The sequence below is a fragment of the Symphalangus syndactylus genome, chromosome 14 (assembly GCF_028878055.3).
Source record: "Symphalangus syndactylus isolate Jambi chromosome 14, NHGRI_mSymSyn1-v2.1_pri, whole genome shotgun sequence".
In the NCBI taxonomy this organism is placed as follows: Eukaryota; Metazoa; Chordata; class Mammalia; order Primates; family Hylobatidae; genus Symphalangus; species Symphalangus syndactylus.
Genome location: NC_072436.2, coordinates 9,083,837 through 9,109,032, shown reverse-complemented (window position 1 = coordinate 9,109,032; position 25,196 = coordinate 9,083,837). Strand labels below are relative to the sequence as shown.

General features: G+C 58.0%; 1 protein-coding gene and 1 pseudogene across 13 annotated transcripts in view; both read right to left on the bottom strand.

Annotated features, from left to right (window-relative positions):
• Positions 1-1,052: 1,052 nt before the first annotated feature.
• Positions 1,053-2,729, bottom strand: LOC129462241 (uncharacterized; annotated as a pseudogene).
• The window catches only part of SEPTIN9 (septin 9), a 220,745-nt gene continuing 196,601 nt past the window's right edge, over positions 1,053-25,196 (bottom strand). For all 13 annotated transcript variants that reach the window (XM_055242144.2, XM_055242147.2, XM_055242146.2 and 10 more), the window contains 9 exons: positions 20,160-20,351; positions 14,530-14,658; positions 13,511-13,592; positions 12,967-13,104; positions 10,949-11,066; positions 8,744-8,839; positions 8,383-8,479; positions 4,251-4,302; positions 1,053-3,106 (listed from right to left, as the gene is read on the bottom strand). In XM_055242144.2, the coding sequence (XP_055098119.1) occupies positions 2,971-3,106; positions 4,251-4,302; positions 8,383-8,479; positions 8,744-8,839; positions 10,949-11,066; positions 12,967-13,104; positions 13,511-13,592; positions 14,530-14,658; positions 20,160-20,351 (1,040 nt within the window). In that variant the 3' untranslated portion in view covers positions 1,053-2,970. The remainder of the gene's footprint in view (positions 3,107-4,250; positions 4,303-8,382; positions 8,480-8,743; positions 8,840-10,948; positions 11,067-12,966; positions 13,105-13,510; positions 13,593-14,529; positions 14,659-20,159; positions 20,352-25,196) is intronic.

The following is a 25,196-nucleotide window of genomic DNA, read 5'->3' as shown; positions in this document are numbered from 1 at the left end:
GTAGAGTTCTCATCCTTAACAGGCTAGAGGATGCTTTGAAGACCCATTGAGCAATACATTTCAGGATCTGAGCTTAGGACTCTCATTTTACAGTTACTCCGAGAGTACTGGAACATACTTAATTTCAAAAGTAAATGTGAGGGCCCTGGCAGTGTTGTGTTTATCTACACGGGGTGCTTTCTTTAGCCCTTAAACGGTGTCATTTATGTACTTTGATGTATGATATCTCAAAATTAAGTAATAACTTAAATTTTTTAGTAATTAGCAGAGATAGGATTTTAATCCACATCTGACTATAGCTCCTATATTTTTTCCACTGACCCACGTCAGCTTTCAGTTCACGCCATGATGAATCTATGAAACATTGCCTCAGTTAATTTTTGCATTTCACGTTCCTTATCTACAGCCATGTATGATGCGTGTGGTCTTCATGCTAAGTGGAGTTGGCAAATGAATTAGAATAGGTAGGGGATATTATAGATAGAGTAGTACAGATAATATAGATAGGGGATAGTAGAAGTAAATACAGGTGGGATTGGCAGTGAGAAATTACCCCAAAATAAGAATACAGTTTCAGATGCCTTATAAGCATTTTTGTTGCCAGATCTGCTGAGCTGAATGTGCAGTTCCAACCTGGCCTTACCTTTTCTTTCTTTTGAGACGGCATCTTGCTCTGTCACCCAGGCTGGAGTGCAGTGGCATATTCTTGGCTCACTGCAACCTCTACCTCCGGGGTTCAAGCGATTCTTCTGCCTCAGCCTCCCAAGTAGCTGGGACTACAGCTGCACACCACCATGCCCAGCTAATTTTTGTATATTTAGTAGAAACAGGGTTTCACAATATTGGCCAGGTTGCTCTCAAACTCCTCACCTTGTGATCCACCTGCCTCAGTCTCCCAAAGTGCTGGGATTATAGGCATGAGCCACCAGGCCCGGCCTACCTTTTCTTGCCCATGCTTCTTTCTTACCCACCTGCAGCTAATCCCAACCTGTCCCGAGGCCCAAAGAACTGCACTTCAGGGGCAGAAAAAACATTCTCAGGAGCCTTCTGGGTTTCTGCATTTGAAACATTTATTTCAGGAAATACATTTTCAACACTTTGTCATTTATACAAAAAGAGACAAATTTCTCGGGAGGCACATAGCAAAAGGCCATTGAGGAACAGAGCCTGATGAAACAAACGATTTTTTGAAGTCTGGTTACAGAGAAGGAAAGTGAAGCATCTCAAGGCTGGGATGCTGCTGCCCACCCCCCACCCCACCCTGCCACCAAGTGACATTGAGGTTGGATGGGCCACATGGCCTGGGCCCTGGCGCTGGCCACTCATTTCCTTCAAAATCTTGGTTTTTGCAAAAACATGGCAAGTTGGCAAAGTAAACTGTCTCGCCAGTGGGGATGGTGAGGGGTCCTTCCTCTCTTGGGTGGGCAGGGAGTCAGATGCCCAGTGCCCCAACTTCCATGCACACACACAATCACACTCCCTCTCGCTGACCTTCTCCTGGCTGCAAGCAGCCAGCCCGGTGCCTACAGATGCACCCGGTGATGTGTGCACCTGTGTGGGGTCTCATCAGGTCCCTCTTTCTCCCCAGGAGCAAGACAGGGAACAGGAAGCAAGAAGGGACTTTGGTCATCTGTACCCTGCAAAGACAGCCCACACAGGTCCCCTCGTGCGGACAGAGGGTGAGGGGCTGGGCCGTGCTGCCATGAAACCTCACTCTTCAGCTCACTGTGGACTGTGCGCCCCTGACGCCCAGTCTCTCCTTTCTAGGGGTTCGTTACCATGGGCTCTGAGGGGAAGGGCCCAGGCAGGGGCAGGACAACAGAGTCAGGTTCGCCTGGCCTCCCACCTCCCCAGGTCACAGAGTCAGCAAGGCCTGGGCCAGGAGGGTTGAGTGGTGGGGGTGGCTGGCTGGGCATTAATGTAACCACAGCCCAGTCTCGGGCCAAACCCAGACACTAGACAGACAGACGGACACGCATACACATGGACACACACACACTTCCCTGGTCACTTGGGTGGGGCAGGCGCCGGGCAGCTCAGGCCACTCTGACCAGCCCAAGCCACGACCCACACGTGCCCCCGCCAGCCTTCCTTCTGGCACCTTCCATGGCTCCCTCCCTCAGCTCCACCAGACTCACTTGCTTGGACCTTTTCAAAACTGGGGGATGAGGGGGTGGGGGTCATCTCTCCTTTTTTATCCTCAATCAGATCCCAGCGCATCAGCAGCACCTGCAGCCCGGTGGGAGGGGGTGGCATGAGAGGGGGATGGCAGGGAGATGAAGACGCCTCCCTCATTCCAGCCTGTCCCCGCAACTGGCCGAGCAGCCTGCGGATGGCTGAGATAAAGGCACTTTCTGCTCCAGGAGGGGCAGCTGCCAGGGGGCTTGGAGTGGCTGGGCAGTCGGTGGCAGGGGACCCTGTAATTTTCTACCCTTAGTAACAGGGCAGGGGTGGGGGCTGAGTGATGGCCACGCCATGTGGCGGGCAGGAGGTCCCAGTGTCCCTGGTGGGCTCCATTCTCCCCTGGGCTCTGACACACTCCAGGGGACAGGGCCGATGGGGATGGAGGGGATCATGCAGCCCACTGGGCCCCTCTGCATGTGCGTGGACTGGCCCCCACCCCAAGGCCTCCGGCACTGAGAACCCCACGCGGACGGATGATCTGCACACCGAAGCTGCTCTTCTGAGCCCTTGGGGAGCCAGGCCTGGGGACGGAGGGTCACGTCAATTCAGTGGGTGCTCTCACCCCTGCTTCTGGCTCCAGCGCAGCCTCCCCACAACCTGGGGGAGGCTGCGGGCTCATCACTGACTCACTCGGAGGGAGGCCCCTTCCCTTGTTTCCTGGCAGCATGTGGAAGGGATGGGGAATGATGACAAATGGAGAAAATCATATAAAATGGGGCAGTGGGAGGGCCTGGGAGGGACGGAAAAGACTTGGGGGCAGGATCCCGGGGGTGGGCAGGGCGGCGTCTACATCTCCGGGGCTTCAGGCTCCTTCTCCTCCACGCCGTTGGCCATGGCGCTACTGCCCTCGTTGAGGCGCTTCACGCGGTAGGCCTCGAAGTGGATGCTGCTGGTGATGTCCTTGATGTTCTGCATGTGCGTCCTGGGGGCGGAGGGCCGGGGCAGGAGGCAGGGGCCCTGCTCAGTCTGCCTGGGACTCAGGCCCACCTGCCCCCACCCCCACTCCCCATCCTGACTGCTTGGCTCTCCATGGGGTGCCCCAGGCCCACCATGTTGGACCAGATCTGGTACACATTTTCGGGGAAAGGGTCAGTGCCCCTGGTAAGCCCAGACTCAGTCAGAACACACATATTCCAGTGCGTATGTCTCCCTCTGGGTCCACCCTATGGCTGGTCCAGGGCCCAGGGACAGTGCACAGACTCAGAGGGACAGGGCTGGAGCATTCTTGCTCCAGGCTGGTGTCCAGGGTGCTGGCAGGGTGGAGGCAGTGGGTGACCACCGGCCTCCAGGACTATGGCCTGTGGCAGGCAGGTGGCCTGGGGCAAAGGGCTGGGTTGCCCTTGTCCCCAGGAAAAAAAAAGTCCTGGGCTCAGATTTTCCTTCCTCTGCAGCTCAGGAGGAGTAATCTGGAGGGAGGTTGGAAAGGCCAGTCTCCCCACGATGCAGAACAGCTCCCGGGATCCCCCCACCCCTGCCCCTGCCAACCCCTCCTGTTGATAACATTCCCATCATCCATGCCACCTGCTTGCTGAGGAAGAACCTAAGAGCCCCTGGCACCCCGGAAGGAGCCCCCCCACCCTGTTCACCTGCCCAGGCCAGGGCCCCCACTCCAGGGACCACCCACCCGGCACCGTCTCCAACGGGGCTTCCCCTCCTTGCCTGGCCTCAAGGGAAACAAGGAGAAGCCTCAGCTGGGTGAAAGGGGTAGGGGTCAGAGGCCACTGGGGTCGGAGCTGGAGACACCCCACGCTGCCGGCAGGGCCTGCACATGAGGCCTCACTGGGCCCTTGGTGACCACCAGGCAGCTCTAAAGGGCCAGGCCACGGTGGATCAAAGCTCAGCCTTCCCATCCAGCCAACTTCGCAGGGGTTAAAAAGGATCTTCACTTCCCAGTGGGCTTGCTTTTTAGAAGATGAGCTTCCAGGATCTTCCCGAGGGCAGGGCAGGCAGGTGGCAGGTGCGCCCACTCTGCCCAGGGCTTCGGCCCCACACCCACTGCCGCCACCTGCTGTAGGGCCCTCTTAGGGGTGAAGCCGTCAGCCCCACCCAAGCACCCTGTCTCTCACCTGATGAGAAGGTCCCGCAGGTAGGCAAACTCACAGTGTGTGGTGTTTTCAACTAGGAGAGGAGACAGGAGGGGCTTGAATGTCCCGGTGGAGAAGCTCTGCCCAGACCCCACCTCTCTCCCCCTGCCCAGCAATGCTGGTGCCAAAAGCAGAGTCTGAGGGCAGCCCCATGGGCAGGAGGGCAGAGGAACCACCTGCTCTGCCGCTGAGTATAGGACACCTGGCACTGCTCTCAGTCTGGGGGATACTGGGGTGACCAGTACCAGCTGCTGCTCCTGGACAGCTCAGCTCCTGCTCTCCAGAAAGTTCCTGGCTAATGGGGGATGGCACAGTAACCAGGCCAATAGGAGCATGGAAGGAAGCCACAGTGGAGAAGCCAGGGCCGTGGGCCCCCGCACCACTGGGATGACCAGGGAGAGCAGGATGTCCCAGCAGAGGCCTGAAGACAGGCAGGGGGCTGGGCTGCTGGGAATGGGATGAGGCAGGAATCGGAGCTGGGATTTTAAAGAAAACCTGTGGCCCACAGGGTGTTACCCCCCACGGCCCCATCCACCTCGCGTGCGCTCAGAGCACACACACACAGGGACACACACAGGGACTACATACTGTGGACGACCATTCACAAGCTCAAGAATCAGCAAAGCTAAACATTGATCAGGGACACGTGCGCTTCACACAACACACACAAGCCCAAGCTCGGGACAGTGGCCACTTCTCAGGGAGACTGGGCAGGAGGCCACAGGCACCCACAAGTGCCCGCGGGCTCGAGTTGGCCGTCTCAGAGTGGTCATCTTATTGCTGCGCTTCATAACTCCTATATGAACACACGGCGCCTGGCACGTATAACTGTTATATAACAGAAGGCCTTTTAACGAGGAGGGCAGTGAACGGCATCACTGGAGGTGGGGAGCCGGGCAGGGAAGGCAAAGACACCCGGTGCCCTCCCGTGTGATCAATTCCGTCTTCACACACCTGCAAGTGTCTCTTGTGATTCTTTTATCCCCATTATCTTACGAAAATGGGGTGTAGAGGCTGGGCACCATGGCTCACGAGGTCAGGAGTTCGAGACCAGCCTGGCCAACATGATGAAACCTCATCTCTGCTAAAAATACAAAAATCAGCCAGGCCTGGTAGCAGGTGCCTGTAATCCCAGCTACTCAAGAGGCTGAGGCAGGAGAATCACTAGAACCCAGGAGATGGAGGTTGTGGTGAGCCAAGATCACGCCACGGCACTCCAGCCTGGGCAAAAGAGCGAAACTTCGTCTCAAAAAAAAAAAAAAAAAAGGCATAGAGAACGCAAGAACTGTGTCTGTCTGAGCTCCACCGCTCATAAGGCTGGAGTGGCATTCAGAACCCATACAGCTGGCTCCAGGCTGCCCCATTGCAGAGCCACATGGCTTTTCCCCAAGTTAAAAATGTCTGGTTTTTACTTGGTAGGCCAGCAGGCACGGCCAGGGCCTCCACCTTGCCCAGCCCTCAAGTGCTGTCAGTGCTACGCCAGTTGCCTTTGCCTAGGCCCTCCTGCCATGGCCCTGTGTAGGGCGGTGTCCACACTAGAACCTCCTGCAGACTGACCAGCAGCACTCTCATCTAACACTGACAGGCAGCGAGAGCTGGCAGGAAGAATGGGGCTCTCAGGCTGGAGTGTGTGATCGCTGCTCCCTGGCTCAGGCAAGTTACTCTCATTCCCTCAGTTTCCTCATCCATAAAATGTGGATAATGTCACTCACCTCCCAGGGACATGAGGATTAAATGAGTTCATGGTGTGATCAATTACACCCCACATTTCTATTCATGATACTTGGGGTGGTTTCTAAGGATGGGAAGGGTACCTCAAGATGCTGTTCACCAAGTGGGAGGCAAGAACCAGGCACAGCCCTTACTAGCCCTGGTGTCAGATCAGCTATGAACTCATGGGGCCCCTGCTATAAAAACCCATCAGTGTTGAAGGCACGTTTCCAGGGTCCTCATATAAGACTGCTGGAATGTGGGCCCCACCACCTCACAACTGTCCTGACAGGTTCCAGGCTCTTCCTCAGCTGGAGCCCGTGGTGCTCAACAACGCACAGGTCAGAGAGGTGCAGGGACTTCTCTTGTGCATTTCCTGACAATTTGTCACCGGCCACCTGCAGTACTCAAGTTGGCCACCAGGGTGCAGCAGAGGCACGCCCATAGCAAAGCCGCCCGCCCATCCCAGGCCCATCCACCCCTAACTCTCCTAAACCTGCCTTTCATAAAAAGGTTCCTAAACAGCAAGAATTCTTTGGGAAGAGAGGAACTGCAGGCAGAGGGGCAGAGGGGCCAAGGGGAGGCAAGGCAGCCTGACACCACAGGCAGATACTGGAAAGCACCCAAGCTGCACCCAGCTGGGCAGCTCCCGCAGGGTGGGCCCGGCAGGGGCGGTGGTAGGGGAGGAGGGCAGACAGGGGCAAGGGCCGCGTGCCTCTCCACACCCTCCTCCAGGCATGAACTCCCATCTCGAGGGAGTCTGGTGCAGGACTGGAGCTGTAGCTTCTAGAGCCGCCTCCCGTTCTGGGTCCCTTGGCAGGTTTTCTGCTCATAGCACCTCTTCAACTCTGCAAGGAGGGTGGGTGCGGGGAGCTTCGGACATGAAATGAGATAACCCATGTCAAGCCAGCGGCACAGGAGCGTTTGATGCCTCCTGGTAATTGTCATTATGACCATTTTCTTAGAGCAACAGCTTCCCAAAAAGCTCTCGTGGTCTTTGGGACAGTCTCTCAACTCACTAAAATCTTGGCACACTGCACCCACTTTGTGGATGATGAAAACTGAGGCCCTGGAAAATGAAGAGCCTTGTGCTTCCTGCTCTACTGGGCCTTTCAGCCAAGTGCTCTCCCACAGCAAAGTGGCTTTTCCTGCTCCATTTCCCTCTGCACCTTCCCCTCGTCCATTCTAATGAGAGGAAGGGGAAGGAAACGTTGGGGCCCATCCCTCCCGGGGTGTCACCGCCAGGAGTGGGTTGAACTGTGGCCCCCCAGGGGCTCCCATCCATTCAAAGACATGGTCAAGGTCCAGGCATTGGTACCCATGACTGTGACCTTACTTGGAAAGTGTCTTTCTTTAAAAGATTCATTAAGGATCTCCAGATGCGATCATCCACTTAGGGTAGGCCCTAAGTCCAAAGACAGGCATCCTTATGACAAGAAGGAAAGAGGGCAGGCTTGGTGGCTCACGCCTGTAATCCCAGCACTTTGGGAGGCCAAGGTGGGCAGATCACCCGAAGTCAGGAGTTGAAGACCAGCCTGGCCAACATGGCAAAACCCTGTCTCTACTAAAAAGACAATCTCTACTAAAAAGATAAAAAATTAAGTGGGTGGTACATGCCTGTAATCTCAGATACTCAGGAGGCTGAGGCAGGAGAATCACTCGAACCCAGGAGGCAGAGGTTGCAGTGAGCTGAGATCGCACCACTGCACTCCAGCCTGGGCGACAGAGCGAGACTCCGTCTCAAAAAAAAAAAGAGGAGGAGGGACAGGACAGAGACACAGGGAAGAAGGCCCTGTGATAATGGGGCAGAGATTAGAGCATGTGATGCCTTTACGAGACAACCAGGATTGCCAGGCACCACCAGAAGAAGACAGGCATGGAAGAGGCTGGTCCTCCGGGCCTCAGAAGGAAACAGCCCGATTTCGGGCCTCTGGCCTCTGGAACCGTGAAAATACATTTGTGTTTTTTTAAGCCCCCTCGTTTGTGCTTAATTGGTTACAACAGCCACAAGAGACTAAGGTGTGAGGGTCCATCTGGCGCACAGAGCTACAGCCCACCCTTTTTCTAGGCCCAGAGAGGGTAGGCGATTTGTCCAGGGCCACACAGGTGCCTATGAAAGAGCCTGCACCAGGACCCAGAACTTGGTGGCCCCCATCCCAGCTCCTGTCTCCCTGAATCTTTCCCTGCCCGGGGGGAGGTCCAGGGTGGAGGCACCTGCACAGGCCACTTGCCCTCTCACTTTCTCAAGGGTTGAGTGGGGACAAGGAGACCCCTCCCTCCGGGTGGGGCAAGGCAGTGGCTGAGGTTCCACAAGTCCCTGGCTCAGGCGTGGCCCACAGGCTCTGGGTCAGCAGAAGAGACTGTCTTCCCATCTGTCTGGAGCCCCGGCGCCTGCGGCGAGTACCTTCGATGGTGCCCCACTTGGTCTTCCTCCCAAGGATCCTCTTGCCGTTGACCTGGTACTCATGATCACTGCCCACCACAGCAAACGGGATCATCTCCTGGGGAACGGGCAGACAGCATTGGTTACACATGTGCAGGAAGGTGATTCCCTCCCCTGGGCCCCTGGGAGGAGCTGCCCTGAGCCTGGGGTCCCCCAAAAAACGAGAGCCTCAGCCTGACAGCATTGGGTACAGACACCTGGGCTCAGTGCCCTCTGGCCCCAAGAATATAATCTCATGGCTTAAGGTCCCCCAAACCCCCACTCCACCCTTCAGGAGGAACTAGGGGTCCCCTGGGAACAACATCCTGGTGGATCCACTCACCCGGAACTTCTCGTTCACCAGCCGGTCCTCCGAGTCCTCGTCAAACTCCTTCTGGGGGTACACGTCGATGCCGTTGGACAGCAGGTCCGCGGTGATCTGGGATAAGGAGGGAGAGAGATGGGCACATCCCTGGGGCAAGCCCTGCCCGCCCACCCACATGACCTCCACACTGTGAGCTGCCCCAGGCTCGGGTTCAAGGGCAGGTTCTGGGGGGCTGTGACCCCAATCACCTCCAACTCTTGTGCCTCCTGGGGGGAAGAGGGGCAGCTGCAGGTGCACCTGCTGTCCTGACAACGCTGCAGCTCCCCAGGGGCTTTCGGTCATCGCCCTGAGCACCTCCCACCTCTCTTCTCCTGCTCATCACACCCCCAAAAATGTACTCAGGGTTACCAAGACCTCCCCTCCTGAAACTTCCTAAAAAACCCTCGTCACAGCCCCCAATTCCAGCAAGGGCCCCTCCTGCAGCCCAGTCAGCCCCCGTCTGCAGTAACCTCTCAGCTCCCTGCCAGCAGCCCGACACGGGTACGTGCAACAGAAACATCCCAGTGAACGGCCGCTCGCCTGCCCAGGCACAGACCACAGCCCACGTGGAGCCTCCAGCAGACATGCCCACTTTGTGTGGACTGTCTTCCCCTGCACATGCTGGGAAGGTTCCTGCCGCCTGGCCCCAGGACGGAGTAGGTTACAGGCCCCACCCGCACCCACCGAGGCAGATGCGGTGCCGGAGCCCAGGCACCTCGGTTTCATTTTGAAAGGCTCCCCATGTGGCTCTGATGCGCTGCCCTGTCAGGAGGAAGAGCCCAGGGCTGCCCTCTTGCCTGGATGCCCCTCCCCATCCCACAGCAGGGGCCTCGGACGGTGGCAGAGAAGGCGGCAGCAGAGACCATCCCTCTTGCAACTTCTTTTTTTTTTTCTTTTTTTTTTTGAGATGGAGTCTCACTCTGTTGCCCAGGCTGGAGTGCAGTGGCGCAATCTCGGCTCACTGAAGCCTCCGCCTCTCGGGTTCAAGTGATTCTCCTGCCTCGGCCTCCCAAGTAGCTGGGATTACAGGCGCCCGCCACCATGCCCGGATAATATTTTTGTATTTTTAGTAGAGACGGGGTTTCACCATGTTGGCCAGGCTGGTCTCAAACTCCTGACCTCAAGTGATCTGCCCGCCTGGGCCTCCCAAAGTGCTGGGATTACAGGTGTGAGCCACCGCGTCTGGCCCAACTTCTCTTCCATCTAATAAAAATCAGGCAGGGGCCGGGCGCAGTGGCTCACGCTTGTAATCCCAGCACTTTGGGAGGCCGAGGCGGGCGGATCACAAGGTCAGGAGATCGAGACTACAGTGAAACCCCGTCTCTATTAAAAATACAAAAAATAAGCCGAGCGTGGTGGCGGGCGCCTGTAGTCCCAGCTACTCGGAGGCTGAGGCAGGAGAATGGCGTGAACCCGGGAGGCGGAGCTTGCAGTGAGCCGAGATTGCGCCACTGCACTCCAGCCTCGGCGAGAGAGCGAGACTCCGTCTCAAAAAAAAAAAAAAAAAAAAAAAAAACCAGGCAGGGCCGGGTGAGGTGGCTCATGCCTGTAATCCGAGCACTTCGGGAGGCTGAGGCAGGAGGATCCCTTGAGCCCAAGGGTTAGAGTCCAGCCTGGGCAACATGGGAAAACCTCGTTTCTACTAAAAATACAAAAATTAGCCAGGCGTGGTGGTGTGCATCTGTAATTCCAGCTACCCAGGGACTGAGCCTGGGAGGTGGAGGCTGCAGTGAGCCATGATTGCGCCACTACATCATTGCAACCTTGGCAACCGAGCCAAACCCTTTCTCAAAAAAAAAAAAAAAAAAAAAAAAAAAAAAAAGGCATAAAACAAGGTGGGCCATGTCTCACGGCCCCTCCTCAGCCTCACTCTCTGGAAGAGAGATTCACTATCCGCCTGGTCCAGGTCTTCTCCAAAACCCCCCTCAGAGACTCTGCTGGAGAATTGGCCCTCCCTCCCACAAAGCTGCTTTTGAGATATGGGGGAGCTGGAGAGGCCATCTCAGGGACGGCCCCCAGCAGCCACCTGGGCCAGGGACCACCAGGCCAGCCACCCGCTGGGAAGAGTGACCAGCGTTCGGTCTCCCTGACTGTGTGACTCCTTTAGACTGGGTGGCCCCTGCCAGGCCTGCAGCGTCTCCAGGTTGCCCAGAAGGGCTGGGGCAAGTGGAGATGGAACCCTACCCGCTGTTTGAAGTGGACCCTCTCCTCCAGGGTGAGTGTGTCAGCCTTGGCGATGACAGGGACGATGTTGACCACCTTGCTCAGGCGTTTCATAAACTCGATGTCCAGGGGCCTGAGGCTGGAGCAGAAGGATGTGCGTGAGGCTCATCTGGGGGAGCGGGGCGGTGGGGGGGGCACCCACCTCCAAGTAGGTGTCGACACTCTCAGGTGCTGGCTCGGGGCTCACGGGGGTCTCTGCTGGCAAGGACGGGGCCCCGGGCCAAGTCGGCCACGCTGTGAGTGTGGGGCAGAGGAAGGACGAGGGTGTGTCCCAGACACAGGTGACATCACTGCACAGGCCAGGCGGGCCAGGGCCAGCTCCAAGCACCCTCGTCCATTGAGTTCTGGGGTCCCAACCACACCCCTACGTGTCCACACAGAGAGGCTGCTGTTGGCTCAGCAGCCGTCTTGCCGTGGGGCTTTGGCTGGGAGGGGAGAGGCAAGAGAAACAGAAGCTAGCACCAGCGTGTGGTGCCCCTGCACCAGGCAGGCTGCTCCCCTGCACCGGGCGGGCTGCTCCCCTGCACCGGGCGGGCTGCTCCTCTTGCCTGCTTGGCCCCAGTGAGCCTGGGGTCTGATGCGGGGAAAGCTGTGGGTGGCAGGGGCTGGCAAGGCACTGGAACTGGGGCACCATCTTCCCCAGTTCTGGAGCAGAGCTTTTCCCACAGTGAGAATAAGTCGGTCACACACATGGCTGGGGAGAATCCGGCTCCAGGCAGAAGTTTAAGCAGAGATGGCCAAGGCCCGCCCCTGCCCCATGGGACTGGGTGCCTTGGGCGGGGCCAGGCAACATGCCCAGCTGGGGTCCCAGCCAAAGAGCCAGTGCTGGGGAGTGGCAGAAGTGCCAGAGACTGCCCGCCCGCCCTCAGCTTGCCCAGCTGGCGTCAGGAGAGGCTTCTGCCTCCTGCCACCAGCCTCAGCTGAGGCAAAGCTTGGAGCAGCTGGAACAGCTGCCACAGGACCCCAGATGAGCCATTCTGCCTGGGAAGGCAGATGTTCAGCTCAGGAGAGGCCCGTGGGCACCGAGCTGGCCCCCTGCCCCTGACTCCTGCTGGCCCACAGGGGATGATGCCAGAGGGTGGGCTCAAACACTCCAGCTTGGGTTTTCCCACAGACTCTGGTTGAGGCTCACTACCCACCAGCCAGGCTCCTTCCTGCACCTGGTGCCCACAGAGTATGGGTTTCCCCAAACCCCTGAGCTTCCTCTGCCCAGGGAAGTGCGTCTGGGCCAGCAGGTGCGAAGGACCTTCTCCATCCACCCATGCCAACAAGCCACCCACGGCTGCCTCCACCAGCCGCTCTCCTGCTGGCCTCGGGTCCACCTCTTCCCAGCCCTGGCTCAGGGAGGGCCACAGGTGTCTGGCAGGGGGTGCACAGGGAGCCGAGGACAGAGGGTCTGTGAGGCCACGAAGAGTCCACCTGCCAGGGCACATGCAGCCTCCTGCCCTTGCTGACCTCTAGGGGCAATGTCAGGTGCGGACAGAGCCGGCGGGAGGAAAGGGCTCTCACCAAGGCCAACAGCAGCCTCGTCCAGCCCGGGAAGGGGCCAGCACTGATCTCTGTGCTTCCCGTCTAAGAACGCACCAAACCCTCTGAGGGGTCCCATGAGGCAGGGCCCAGACGAGAAGGTCAGTCACCACTACGGGTGCTTGGCTGGGGGCTCCCACTCCACCTGCCAGAGCCTGGCCTGAGAAGGCAGGACACAGACCACCAGGCTCCAGAACAGCCCAGGGCCTGCCTGACCCTCAGCTCCCCAAGACGCAGCTGAAGGATGGGGGCTGGGCAGGACACTGCATAGCCGTCAGTGTGAGGCTTTGGAGGTGCAGACATGGCACACCCCCAACTTCACAGCCGGCGGCCACAGCCCGACTCAGCCCCTCTGCGCCCAGCAGCAGGGCAGACGTCACGTCTGGCAGACCCAGGGGACAGAGGGAACCCAGGGCACCCGGCATGAGGACGCTGACACCGCAGGGACCTACGAGTGGCCGGTGGCGGGGATGAAGTAGAGGCAGCAGTGGACGCGGGTGTCCGGGATGCGCTTCTTGCGGTTGATGTTGACCTCCTCCTGCAGGTATTTCTCGTATTGGTCGTTGATGAACTTCATGATGGGCTGCCAGCTGCGTGGGGGACGGGGACAAGTCAGTGGGCACATGGGATGCCCTCCCCCAAGCAGGTTGCGCATTCCCAGGACTCAGAGCCCAACACCCCACCTTCCAATGAAATGCACATCCTGGGAGGTCTGGCTTGCTGAGCAGAGATGCCACAGACTTACCCTCGGCCTCCCAAACCAGCCTCCCTGGGCTGGCCTCAGGCGGTGAGTTGGGGACAGCAAGATTCCCCAGGTAATTCTGCTTTGGTCCAGAATTTTCAGGCCCCTGAGACGTGTGGCTTTAGCAGCACGTCAGGCCCCAGGAGGTGGGCCCTGCACCCCCGCGGGCCGGGAAGCCTCTAGGGCTGACTCTGGGTGGGGTCCAGGGAACCCTGAAGCCCCCGCTAGTGCTCCTCCCCCTGGAGGGGCCTCACCAGTTCTCGTTGTTGATGTGGTCCCCGAACCCTGGTGTGTCAATCACTGTCAGCTTCATCCGGACGCCTTTCTCCTCAATATCTGCACAGAGCCACGCACGCAGAGTCAGAGGGGAGATGGAGGACCCTCACAGACACCCCACACCTGACTGACCCCGGGGCAACCCTAGGTAGGCAGCGATGACAACCAAGGAGACGCTGGGAAATTAATGGCCTTCCTTAGCCAACTCGGGCACAGGCCGGTGACGGTTCCCCTGGGAGCCCCTTGCCTGTGACTTTTGGTGGAAAACTCAGTTGTCTGCGGGGAGCTCAGTGTGACGGGGCCCACAGGGGTCCAGGACACACTGACGCCTCATGGCCAGAGCCCCAACATGCTCAACATGCCGGGGATGGTGGGCACAGTGAGTCCCCATCTTGGGGACCTGGGATTGCCTGACTCGGGCACCCTCACACCGCACCAGTGCTCCTGGAAGGCAGGGGTGTCCTACACCCCCAGCCCATCCCCAGCCACTGACCGTGTGTGATGGACTTGACCCCCCACTCTGTGCTCCAGGAAGGCGGGGGCATCCCACATCCCCAGCCCATCCCCAGCCACTGACCGTGTGTGATGGACTTGACCCCCCACTCTGTGCTCCAGGAAGGCAGGGGCGTCCCACATCCCCAGCCCATCCCCAGCCACTGACCGTGCGTGATGGACTTGACCCCCCACTCTGTGCTCCAGGAAGGCGGGGGCATCCCACATCCCCAGCCCATCCCCAGCCACTGACCGTGTGTGATGGACTTGACCCCCCACTCTGTGCTCCAGGAAGGCGGGGGCATCCCACATCCCCAGCCCATCCCCAGCCACTGACCGTGTGTGATGGACTTGACCCCCCACTCTGTGCTCCAGGAAGGCAGGGGCATCCCACATCCCCAGCCCATCCCCAGCCACTGACCGTGTGTGATGGACTTGACCCCCCACTCTGTGCTCCAGGAAGGCACGGGCGTCCCACACCCCCAGCCCATCCCCAGCCACTGACCGTGCGTGATGGACTTGATCTCGATGGTCTTGGGGATGCGCTCCTCCGAGGTGGGCTGCACCGACTTCCGGCTGATTTTGGATTTGAAGAGGGTGTTGATTAAGGTGGATTTACCCAAGCCGCTCTGCCCTGGGGAGAGGATGGGAGGCCGGTCAGGGGTCTCTCCAGAGGCCAGCAGGGTCTGCACATGGGACCCCTCCCGCCCAGGCACGAGGCTCTCCAGCCTAAGATTCAGCAGTGCCTGGGCTACCTCCCGGCAATACCCCTGCCAAGCAGCACCCGAGGACTTCGCCCTTGAGCTGGGTGTCCAGTGACTGTGTAAACCCACACAGCCGGGCTCTGGTGCCAGCACAACCCAGGCCACAGTCCTCTCCTGAGAGGTGAGCCGGGCCTGGGAGAGTCGGCATCTCTTGTGCCCCTTGTGCTTTCTGGACAGGAGGTCTCCTGGTGGCTCAGACTTTGGACAGGACCGAGGCCGGGCTCGCGGAGGAGCCCAGGGCTGCCCGGGGTGCAGCAGGTGGCCGGGATTCCTGCAGCTCACCAGGGTGGTTGGAACCAAAGCCCAGGTGTTCAAACTGCTCCTCCCTGACCGGCCAGGGCCTGGGCAAGTCACCTGACCTCACCGTGCCTCAGTTTCCTGATCTGCAAAATGGGATAAACAGTCCTTTCCCCCGTGGAGCTGGTGTGAGCATCAGGCAGGCTCACACATGTCCCATGGGCTCCGTGGGGCCATGTGCTAGGGGGTGCTGGCCTGCAGGGTGGTGCCACTCGAGGGACAGTGCCCGTGTGTGCGGACAGCCAGTCCACAGGTGACTGAGACAAATGAGGATGAGGAAGTAGCATTCATATGCAACACAACACACACAACTCACCTCAAACATACCTCTCACACATACCTCACACACAACTCTCACAACACACACGAACAACTCACATATAACACACACACACACACACAACACCCCTCTCCAGACTCGGAGCCCCATTGCTTTACCCTGCACAGAGCTGCCTTGGGCTACGCTAGCAGCACACCAAAAAAAATACCCTAGGCCAGGTGCAGTGGCTCACGCCTGTAGTCCCAGCACTTTGGGAGGCCGAGGCAGGAGGACTGCTTGAGCCCAGGAGTTCAAGACCAGCCTGGGCAACACAGCGAGACCCTGTCTCTACATCCAAATGTAAACATTGGCTAGGTGTAGTGGCGAGCGCCTATACTCCCAGCTACACAGGAGGCTGAAGTGGGAGAATTGCTCCAGCCCAGGAGTGCAAGGCTGCAGTGAGCTAGGGCCATTGCCACTCCAGAGTGACAGTGACCCTGTCTTTAAAAAACAAAAATTGGCCGGGGGCAAGATGGCTCATGCCTGTAATCCCAGCACTTTGGGAGGCCGAGGAGCATGGCTTACTTGAGGTCAGGAGTTCGAGACCAGCCTCACCAACATGGTGAAACCCTGTCTCTACCAAGAAACAAAAAATTAGCCAGGTGTGGTGGCGCATGCCTGAGGCACGAGAATCACTTGAACCCGGGAGGTGAAGGCTGCCGTGAGCCAAGATCATGCCACTGCACTCCAGCCTGGGCAACAGTGAGACCCTGTCTCAAAAAACCGAAACACAAAAAACACCCTAAATTACACTGATGTTCTGACTTTGATAACACCTTTCTAGGAAAAGTGTGGGCTCCCGGGAGGACAGAGGCTGGTGCTGGGAATCCCCGGCCTGCACTGTTTAGTAGCCCAAGGACGGACACTCCTCGCCCACCTCTCTCTGTCCACCAGGTCTGTGTCCTGGCCTAGCTCAGGCCAGGAGTTATGTCAGTGTTCCAGCCATGGCACCTTAGATCTAAGAGATGCCAACTGGGATACTGTAAGGTGTATCCCTTTATTATTGTTACTTTTGTTATTATCATCACCATCATCACCACCCTTATCATCACCACCATCCCCATCAGCACCACTATCACAATACCATCACTGCTACTACCATCATCCCATCACTCCCGTCATCATCACCACTTCCATCTCCCTCACCACCACCACCAGTCATCACCATCACCAGCACCAGCACCACCACTAACATCATCACCCCCATCACCACCATCATCACCCCATCACCACCACTAACTTCATCAACCCCATCAACACCACCATCACCCACATCACCACCACCACCCACATCACCACTACCATCCCACCACCATCATCACCCCCATCACCACCATCATCACCCCATCACCACCACTAACTTCATCAACCCCATCAACACCACCATCACCCACATCACCACCACCACCCACATCACCACTACCATCCCACCACCATCATCATCACCGCCATCACCACCATCATCACCCCATCACCACCACTAACATCATCACCCCCATCAACACCACCATCACCCACATCACCACCACTAACATCATCACCCCCATCACCACCATCATCACCCCATCACCACCACTAACTTCATCACCCCCATCAACACCACCATCACCCACATCACCACTACCATCCCACCACCATCATCACCCCCATCACCACCATCATCACCCAATCACCACCACTAACATCATCACCCCCATCACCACCATCATCACCCCATCACCACCACTAACATCATCACCCCCATCACCACCATCATCACCCCATCACCACCACTAACATCATCACCCCCATCAACACCACCATCACCCACATCACCACCACTAACATCATCACCCCCATCACCACCATCATCACCCCATCACCACCACTAACTTCATCACCCCCATCAACACCACCATCACCCACATCACCACTACCATCCCACCACCATCATCACCCCCATCACCACCATCATCACCCAATCACCACCACTAACATCATCACCCCCATCACCACCATCATCACCCCATCACCACCACTAACATCATCACCCCCATCACCACCATCATCACCCCATCACCACCACTAACATCATCACCCCCATCACCACCATCATCACCCCATCACCACCACTAACATCATCACCCCCATCACCACCATCATCACCCCATCACCACCACTAACTTCATCACCCCCATCAACACCACCATCACCCACATCACCACCACCACCCACATCACCACTACCATCCCACCACCATCACCACCATCATCACCCCATCACCACCATCATCACCCCATCACCACCACTAACATCATCACCCCATCACCACCATCATCACCCACATCACCACCACTAACATCATCACCCCCATCACCACCATCATCACCCCATCACCACCACTAACTTCATCACCCCCATCAACACCACCATCACCCACATCACCACCACCACCCACATCACCACTACCATCCCACCACCATCATCACCCCCATCACCACCATCATCACCCCATCACCACCACTAACATCATCACCCCCATCACCACCATCATCACCCCATCACCACCACTAACATCATCACCCCCATCACCACCATCATCACCCCATCACCACCACTAACTTCATCAACCCCATCATCACCATCATCACCCCATCACCACCACTAACATCATCACCCCCATCATCACCATCATCACCCCATCACCACCACTAACATCATCACCCCCATCACCACCATCATCACCCCATCACCACCACTAACATCATCATCCCCATCACCCACATCACTACCACCACCACAATCACCATCACCCACATCACCACTACCATCCCACCACTATCACCACCACCACCACCACCATCCCCACCATCTCCACTATCACCACCATCATCATCACCGTCATTACCACCCCCATCATCCTCATCACCACTGCTGCAACTTCTCGAACAACCACAACCTGTTGGGGACCCTGCCTGGGGCCTGCTCGCTTGATCTCACTTTATGGGATGATCCCATTTTATGGACGAGGAAGCTAAGGCTCACAGAGGAGGAGCCCAGGGGAAGACACACAAGCCTCACCCTGCTGAGTTAGGACAAAGCCAGGATTCTCCCCGGGGTCTGTGGACCTCCAAACTGGCGCCCCTCCACCTTGCCTGTACCTCTGCAGGTGGGCACGGCTGCCATGGGAGGGAGGAGGGAGGAGGGAGGAGAGCAGAGCTGCCCCACGTCTTGTTCCTCACTTAGCATCCCTGGGAGGGAGTGACTTTGTGGGGAATCAGGACCACTGCTCTTCTCAGGGTTGAAAGGGTAAAGAGGCCCAGACAGGTGAAGTGGCCTCCTGGGCACCATTCCCAGAGGGCAAGGCTGTCACAGTGGCAGCCGAGGGAGGCAGCAAGGGCTGCTGGGCTGCCTCTCCCTCTCCTTGGGGCCAAAGCTCTGGAAGAAGGGCTTGTGCCACGGCCAGGACCCAGAGGTTCCCAGGTCCTTCTCACCCTGTCCCTGGCTAGGGAGCAGGGCAGCCCCTCCCTAGCCCACAGAGGTGAGTCCCAGCCTGGCCACTGCCTTTGGGCCTCTCCCCTCTCTTTCTCTCCAGCCGTCTTCCCGGGAGGCAGCCCTGAATCCTCAGGGTACAAGCATGTCCCCCACAACAGGCAGAACAGGGTGGGGGCTGTAGGAGGGGCCCCCACACCTCCACCCTCCCTTGAAGCGGGCTGCCAGCTTCCAGGCAGCTGTGAGCACAGCGGGGCCACAAGCAGTCGGGTCCCATGAGGCCACAGGAAGCAGAGAGGACACCAAGACCCCAGGGGAGCCAGGGCCCAGATCAATGCAGAAGAGGAAAGAAAGGTGTCAGGCTGGCAGGTGTGGGTTTGCGTTCACAGAGCTGGGCAGGAAGGATGTGCACAGCTGGCAGAGGTCGGATAAGCAGGCCCAGCCTGAAAGGTGCCCAGACACCTTGCAGAAACCCCGCAAGCTCACCTTTGTTTAGGGTGTGAGCTGGCGGGGGCACTTCCCCAGACCCCTCCCCGGACCCGGTGGAGTGGGCAGAACACAGTTCTGGGAGTCAAAACGGTGGCTGCGGTTCTGTGCCCTGTGAGCTAAGGAACCTCGGCAGCCTTCCCTGGGCCTCGTTTCTGCCTGGAAAACGGGATGCCCCCTTCACAGGGTCACTGTGAGGTTTGAATGGGACCTGGGGGGCTTTGGAAACAAGAGGCAGCCCACTGTAGACTCCAGCCCGGCCCCCTCACCCTGCCCAGGTTGTACTGATCGACGACCTCCCGTGGTGACCTCCAGTTCTCCGGGGCCACCAGGGGGTGCTGAAGCCATGAGGCCCCAATTCCAGGGCAGACGCTGAAGCTGAGCTTCTGGGAAGCCTCTGTCCAGGCTGCGGTGGGGAGACTGGAGGGCCAGGCTGGAGCAACAGTGAGGGGACAGCTGCCACAGAAACTCTCTGCACAAGCTGATGTCATTGCTCAGAGGCAGCGACCACTCATCAGGACCTGCTCCAGGCCGGCCTGGGCTCCCCAAAGTCATCCCAGGGGCCCTGGATGTGCAGGACAGGCCCCTCTGAGGAGCCGCTGGAGGCTATGGGCTCCTCCCAGGCGCATGCATGCACACGCAATGTCACTGGCAATGCAATCCATCCTTGAGGTCGGGGTTGCTGCCCCATTTTACAGAAGGGAAGACCAAGCCCGAAGGCTTGTGGACCCGCCCTGGGGGCTGAGGCTGGTTTCCGGCATGGGCAAGGGTTGAGTGGCAGGCAGGGTGAGGACTCACCGACCACCATGATGTTGAACTCGAAGCCCTGCTTCATGGCCTTCCGGCGCATCTGCTCCAGGATGGAGTCAATCCCCACGTAGCCAAAGTCCACTGGGGCCTTCTCATTCCGTGGTGCAGGCGCCTGCTTGAGCCCGGCATCTCTGGGGGTGTCGGCCATGTCACCAACGCAGCTGGGAGCCGCCTCAGTGGCTGGGGAAGGAACAGCAGAGGAGTTAGAGCGAGACAGGGGCTCACACACAGGCACCTGCCAGGTGGATGTCACACCCATCCTTGGATGGGGAAACTGAGGCACTGAGGCTCAGAAAGGCTAAGCCACTTGCCCAGGCGACCCCTGAGAATTCCCCTGGGTGGATGCCCCGGCAGTGGTGTCCTCTAAAAAGCTACCATCCTGCAGCCACGCTGCCTCCCCAGCAAAGCTCCATCCCCAGACTCCCAAGGCCAGGCTTTCTCATCTGCTCTTCTAGGACCTGTGCCAACCTGGGGGCCCCCTCCGCTTCAAGGCAGGGCTGACCCTGAACTCCTGTCTCTGTACCCTGGAGGGCTGCTCAGACAAGGGTGGAGGGCGCTCTCCTCTCCCTGCCTCCACACTGCCTCAGGCCACCCAGGTGGACCTGGCCCTCTCCTTCACCCCCACTCAGATTAGCTGCACCGCCTGCTGCCGCTCAAAAGCCTTAGAGGCCAACCCAGGAGCCAAGACACAGGAGGGACGGTCTTGTAAGAAAGCGGGATAGAACCAGCATCTGTCCCCATGGAGTTGTGTGTTCAATCCCATACAATGAGCCAGCAGTCCTGGGGGAAGGAAAAATGCTGGGTGCAGGGCAGGTGCCTGGATGCAGAGCTGCCCCTGGGCGCATGGGGGGGAGGGGGCACCCGCACTACATCTGCCTCCCCCTGGACTGACCCAGGCGGCCGTCTTGTCTGCCTGGCCAGCACCCGCGGGCTGCACACCCACAGGCCAGGACCAAGTTTTACTCTCGGGTATGTGGGGCACGTGGGGCTGAACTTCTCGAAATCACTCAAGCCTCTTCTGGCTGTAGGTCCCTTCGATGGCCGTGCTCCTGGCTGCTGTTACGACACCACACATGAGTCAGAGGCCTGGGGCTGGGGGCGGACGCCCAGAAGACGCCTGCTGAGGACCCAGGTGCTTCCACGCAGTGGGGTTCCAGGGGTACCCAGGATGGGGCTGGTTCCCATCAAGGCTGGCTGGCACACGGGCCAGGTCCCAGCACACCCCAGACTCGCCACACTCACTGGTGCATGCGCATGTGCGTGCAGACAACTCGCTGGTCACAGAGGCAGTGCCTCTGCTAGTCCCCACAGGCTGGAGCTGCCCTTGGTGGCCCTCGGCTCCCAAGCAGGCTGGGTGGCTGCTCTGCTGTTCTGGGCCCCCCTCCCTGCTTGGGCCCATCCAGGCCCTGCTCTGCCTGTGGGGAGACTTTTGCCCCATGCTGCCTCCCTGGCAGGATCTGGCCTCAGGCATCGTGAGCTAAGACAGGGACCACACAGCACGCTCCCAGGCAGGGCCCCTCCCGCCAGTCCTAGGGGAGGGGAGTGGCTTTTCCCTGGGATGGATGGGCACCCAGCAGGGGCAGCCACAGGGGAGTGGAGCCGGCGCGGGAGCCAGGGCCACAGCACGGGAGGCTGCAGGGGGCACATCCCCCGTGACAGGTAGGTGAGCAGCCCTCCCAGGCAGGAGGCAGCCCTCCTGGCCCACGCCCACTCCTCACTCTGCCCAGAGGGCGGGAGGCAGACTTCCAGGCCAGGACGGGCCGGGGGAGACTTCAGTTCAACTACCCTTCCACTTGCTGGGCAAGAACCGAACTCAAGAAATGCCCACTGAGCCCCCCGGCTGCACCCCACGCCCCAGTCGGCTCAAGCCATCCCTCTCGGCCTATTTCACTGGAGCGGTCAGAGCGTGTCTCAGGGAGGCTCCCCAGGCCTGAGGCATCAGTGGTGAGAGAGGAAAAGACTCTGGAAGCCAGAAACTGGGGGCTGGTTTATCCTCACAGGCACCTCCCCGTCTTCTCAGCTTCCACAGGGCACAGGAATTCTTACCTTATGGAATTGGGGGAACAAAGGAACAATATAATTCCTTGTTGGGAAATGCCAAGGGGGGTATACACGTCTCCGTCGCTGACAGCAATACCTACAGGCGGACCTGGAGACCAGGGCTCCTCTCTCTCTGCCCCACGTGGCCCCCACCCAGGCCACGCAGCCTGGAAGCCTTCGGGGCTTTGCTCCTGCTCCCCCTTCAGAAATACTCTCCCCTGGGCTTCCAGAACCTTTAAATAAACAAAGACGCAGCACTGCAGCTGGCCATGGACCGTGTGGCTTTGGGGCCGCTTCCTGGAGCCAGACATGGGGCCTTGCCTTGCGGGGCAGCAGTTCAGCCCCGACCCACGTGACCGAAAATTGCTTCCATCTGCCTGTGGGTCTGAGCACCATTTTGCCCGGGACTGGGACCAGCCCCTACCCACCTCTACCTCCCCCCAGCATCCCTCAACCCTCCCCAGCAGGACCTGGGGGGAGGCGCTGCCCCCTGAACTCTCCTTTCTCGCCCCCAACGCCCCTGGAGCCCAGAGCGAGGGAGGGGCTGGCCTCAGCTGCAGCTGGGCCCCTCCACAGGCACCAGCACTCACTGCAGAAACTCAAATCAAACCAAACAGCCTGCCCACCAGGGGCCCTGCTTGAGAAATAATAATGCAACACAGCCGAGCCCCATCTTTGCCATTGACGTAGGGCAGTGGCTGGCCTTCTGCACAGGTGAGGGCCATTCCCGCAACCCCTCCCTCGAGAGATGGCCTTGCAGGCCCCGGCTGGCCCGCAGGCAGGCACGGAGAGAGCAATGCAAGAGCTCACCTCGCTCTCCTACGTGGCCAGGTGAGCTCTGGGGTCTGCCTTCAGGATCCCCAAGTGGGAAAAGCAGAGACCCCCATACCCAGAGACACTTTCATCCTGGCCCCAGGACATCAGGTGCTCAGGCAGCTGGAAACAATGGTAAAGATCACCCACTCCATTGTCTGTGACCACAACACTGTCCGAGGCCTGCACCGCTCAGCCTGGTAGCCACTGGCCGCGTGACTTTTCCTTTTAATTGTCATAACATTTACCACGGTCACTATTTTGAAGGGTGTAGTCCAGTGGTGTCAAGTACATTCACGTTGTTGTACAACAAATCTCCAGAACTTTTTCATCTTGTAAAACAAACTGTCCTCATGAAACAACTCCCCAGCCCCATCCCCCAAGCCTCTGGCAACCTCCATTCTGCTGTTTCTCTGAATCTGACTATTCTAGGGACCTGGTATCAGTGGAATCCTACAGGATTGTCCTTTTGTGACCAAATTATTTCACTTAGTGTAATATCCTAAAGGTTCACCCATGCTGTCGCCGCAGGTATCCTAACTTCCTCTTCCTGGCTGAGTCAAATTCCTTGTATGTTCCGCCCCTTTTTTTTTTTTTTTGAGACGGAGTTTTGCTCTCGTTGCCCAGGCTGGAGTGCAATGGCGAGATCTTGGCTCACCAAAACCGCTGCCTCTCCAGATTCAAGCGATTCTCCTGCCTTGGCCTCTCGAGTAGCTGGGATTACAGGCACCCGCCACCACGCCCAGCTAATTTTGTATTTTTAGTAGAGACGGGGTTTCTCCATGTTGGTCAGGCTGGTCTCGAACTTGTGACCTCAGATGATCCACCTGCCTCGGCCTCCCAAAGTGCTAGGATTACAGGCGTGAGCCACCACGCCCGGACTGTCCCACCTTTGATTTCTCCATTCATTTGACCACGGGCACTCGGGTTATTTCTACCAGCTGGCTACTGTGAACAGAGCCGCTATGAATGTGGGTGTGCAAGTATCTCTAGGTCTTTAAGATGCTGTGCATTCTTTTGAAACCATACCCAGAAGTGGAATTATGGGATGGTACGGTGGTTCTAGTTTTCATTTTTTGAGGAATTGCCACAGTGTGTTCACAAGTGACTTCTGAGCACTTGACACTGAGCTAGTCCAACTGAGGAACAGACTTTTTATTTATTTTTATTTAAATTTAAATAACCACGTTTCATAAATGGCAACTACACTGGATGGTACAGAATTCCGGTCCAACCTACTCTTTACTAATGGGGAAACTGAGGTCCACAGAGTGATTTTTTTCCTGAAGTGCCACTGTAAGTGGCCAGGCCAGCACAAGACCTTCACTGAATTTGGCAATCCTGAAATTTCACATTCCTGCTTGTGATGTGCGGTTAACACCTGTGTCCCCCCCAAAGACCGTGGGCTCCAGCAAGACAGCAGCTGCCCCGTTGGGATCCCCATCGCACCTCCAGGCCTCGCTCTGCTACGAACACAGATGTGCAAGGATCTGTCTGGGTCCCTGCTTTCCATTCTTTCGGGTATCCAGACTAATTATCAGCAGTACCCACGTCAACTCTCAGAAAGGTTCTGATTTGGACAGTAACTGACAGGTCACCCCACAGTCAAAGCAAAATGCAGAGCTTCCCTCCTGGCTCCGCAGCTGGGAGTCAGGGGCCTGGGGCTCTGGTTCTGGCTCCAAGTGACCTTTTGCAAGTCTCTCCACCCTGACAAACAGGCCATGCACCTCCTGACCTCCCTCCCAGCTCCCGCTCTGCGAGCTCCTGGGTGCCTGAGGCTGTGGCTTGCTCAGTGATATCCCCAGCTCCTAGCGCAGCCCGTGAGTAGCGCAACACACCCGCTCCAGAAATAACTAACACATCCGCCAACAGATGCGTGGAGAAACCCAACGTGGTGAGTCCACACAGTGGACTATTACTCAGCCACAAAAAGGCACACGCATGCGCCAACACAGATGAACTCTGAAAACATTCCAACTGCAAGAAACCAAGCACAAGAGGTCACATCTTTTATGGTTCTAGTTATATGTTCAGAATAAGTACATCTATAGGGACAAAATGCAGATTGGTGATTTCCAGGGGCTGGGGGACGGGGAGTGACTGTGTACCGAGGATGGTGTTTCCTTTTGGGGTGAGGAAAACGTTCTGGAATTAGAGGTGATGCTTATAGAA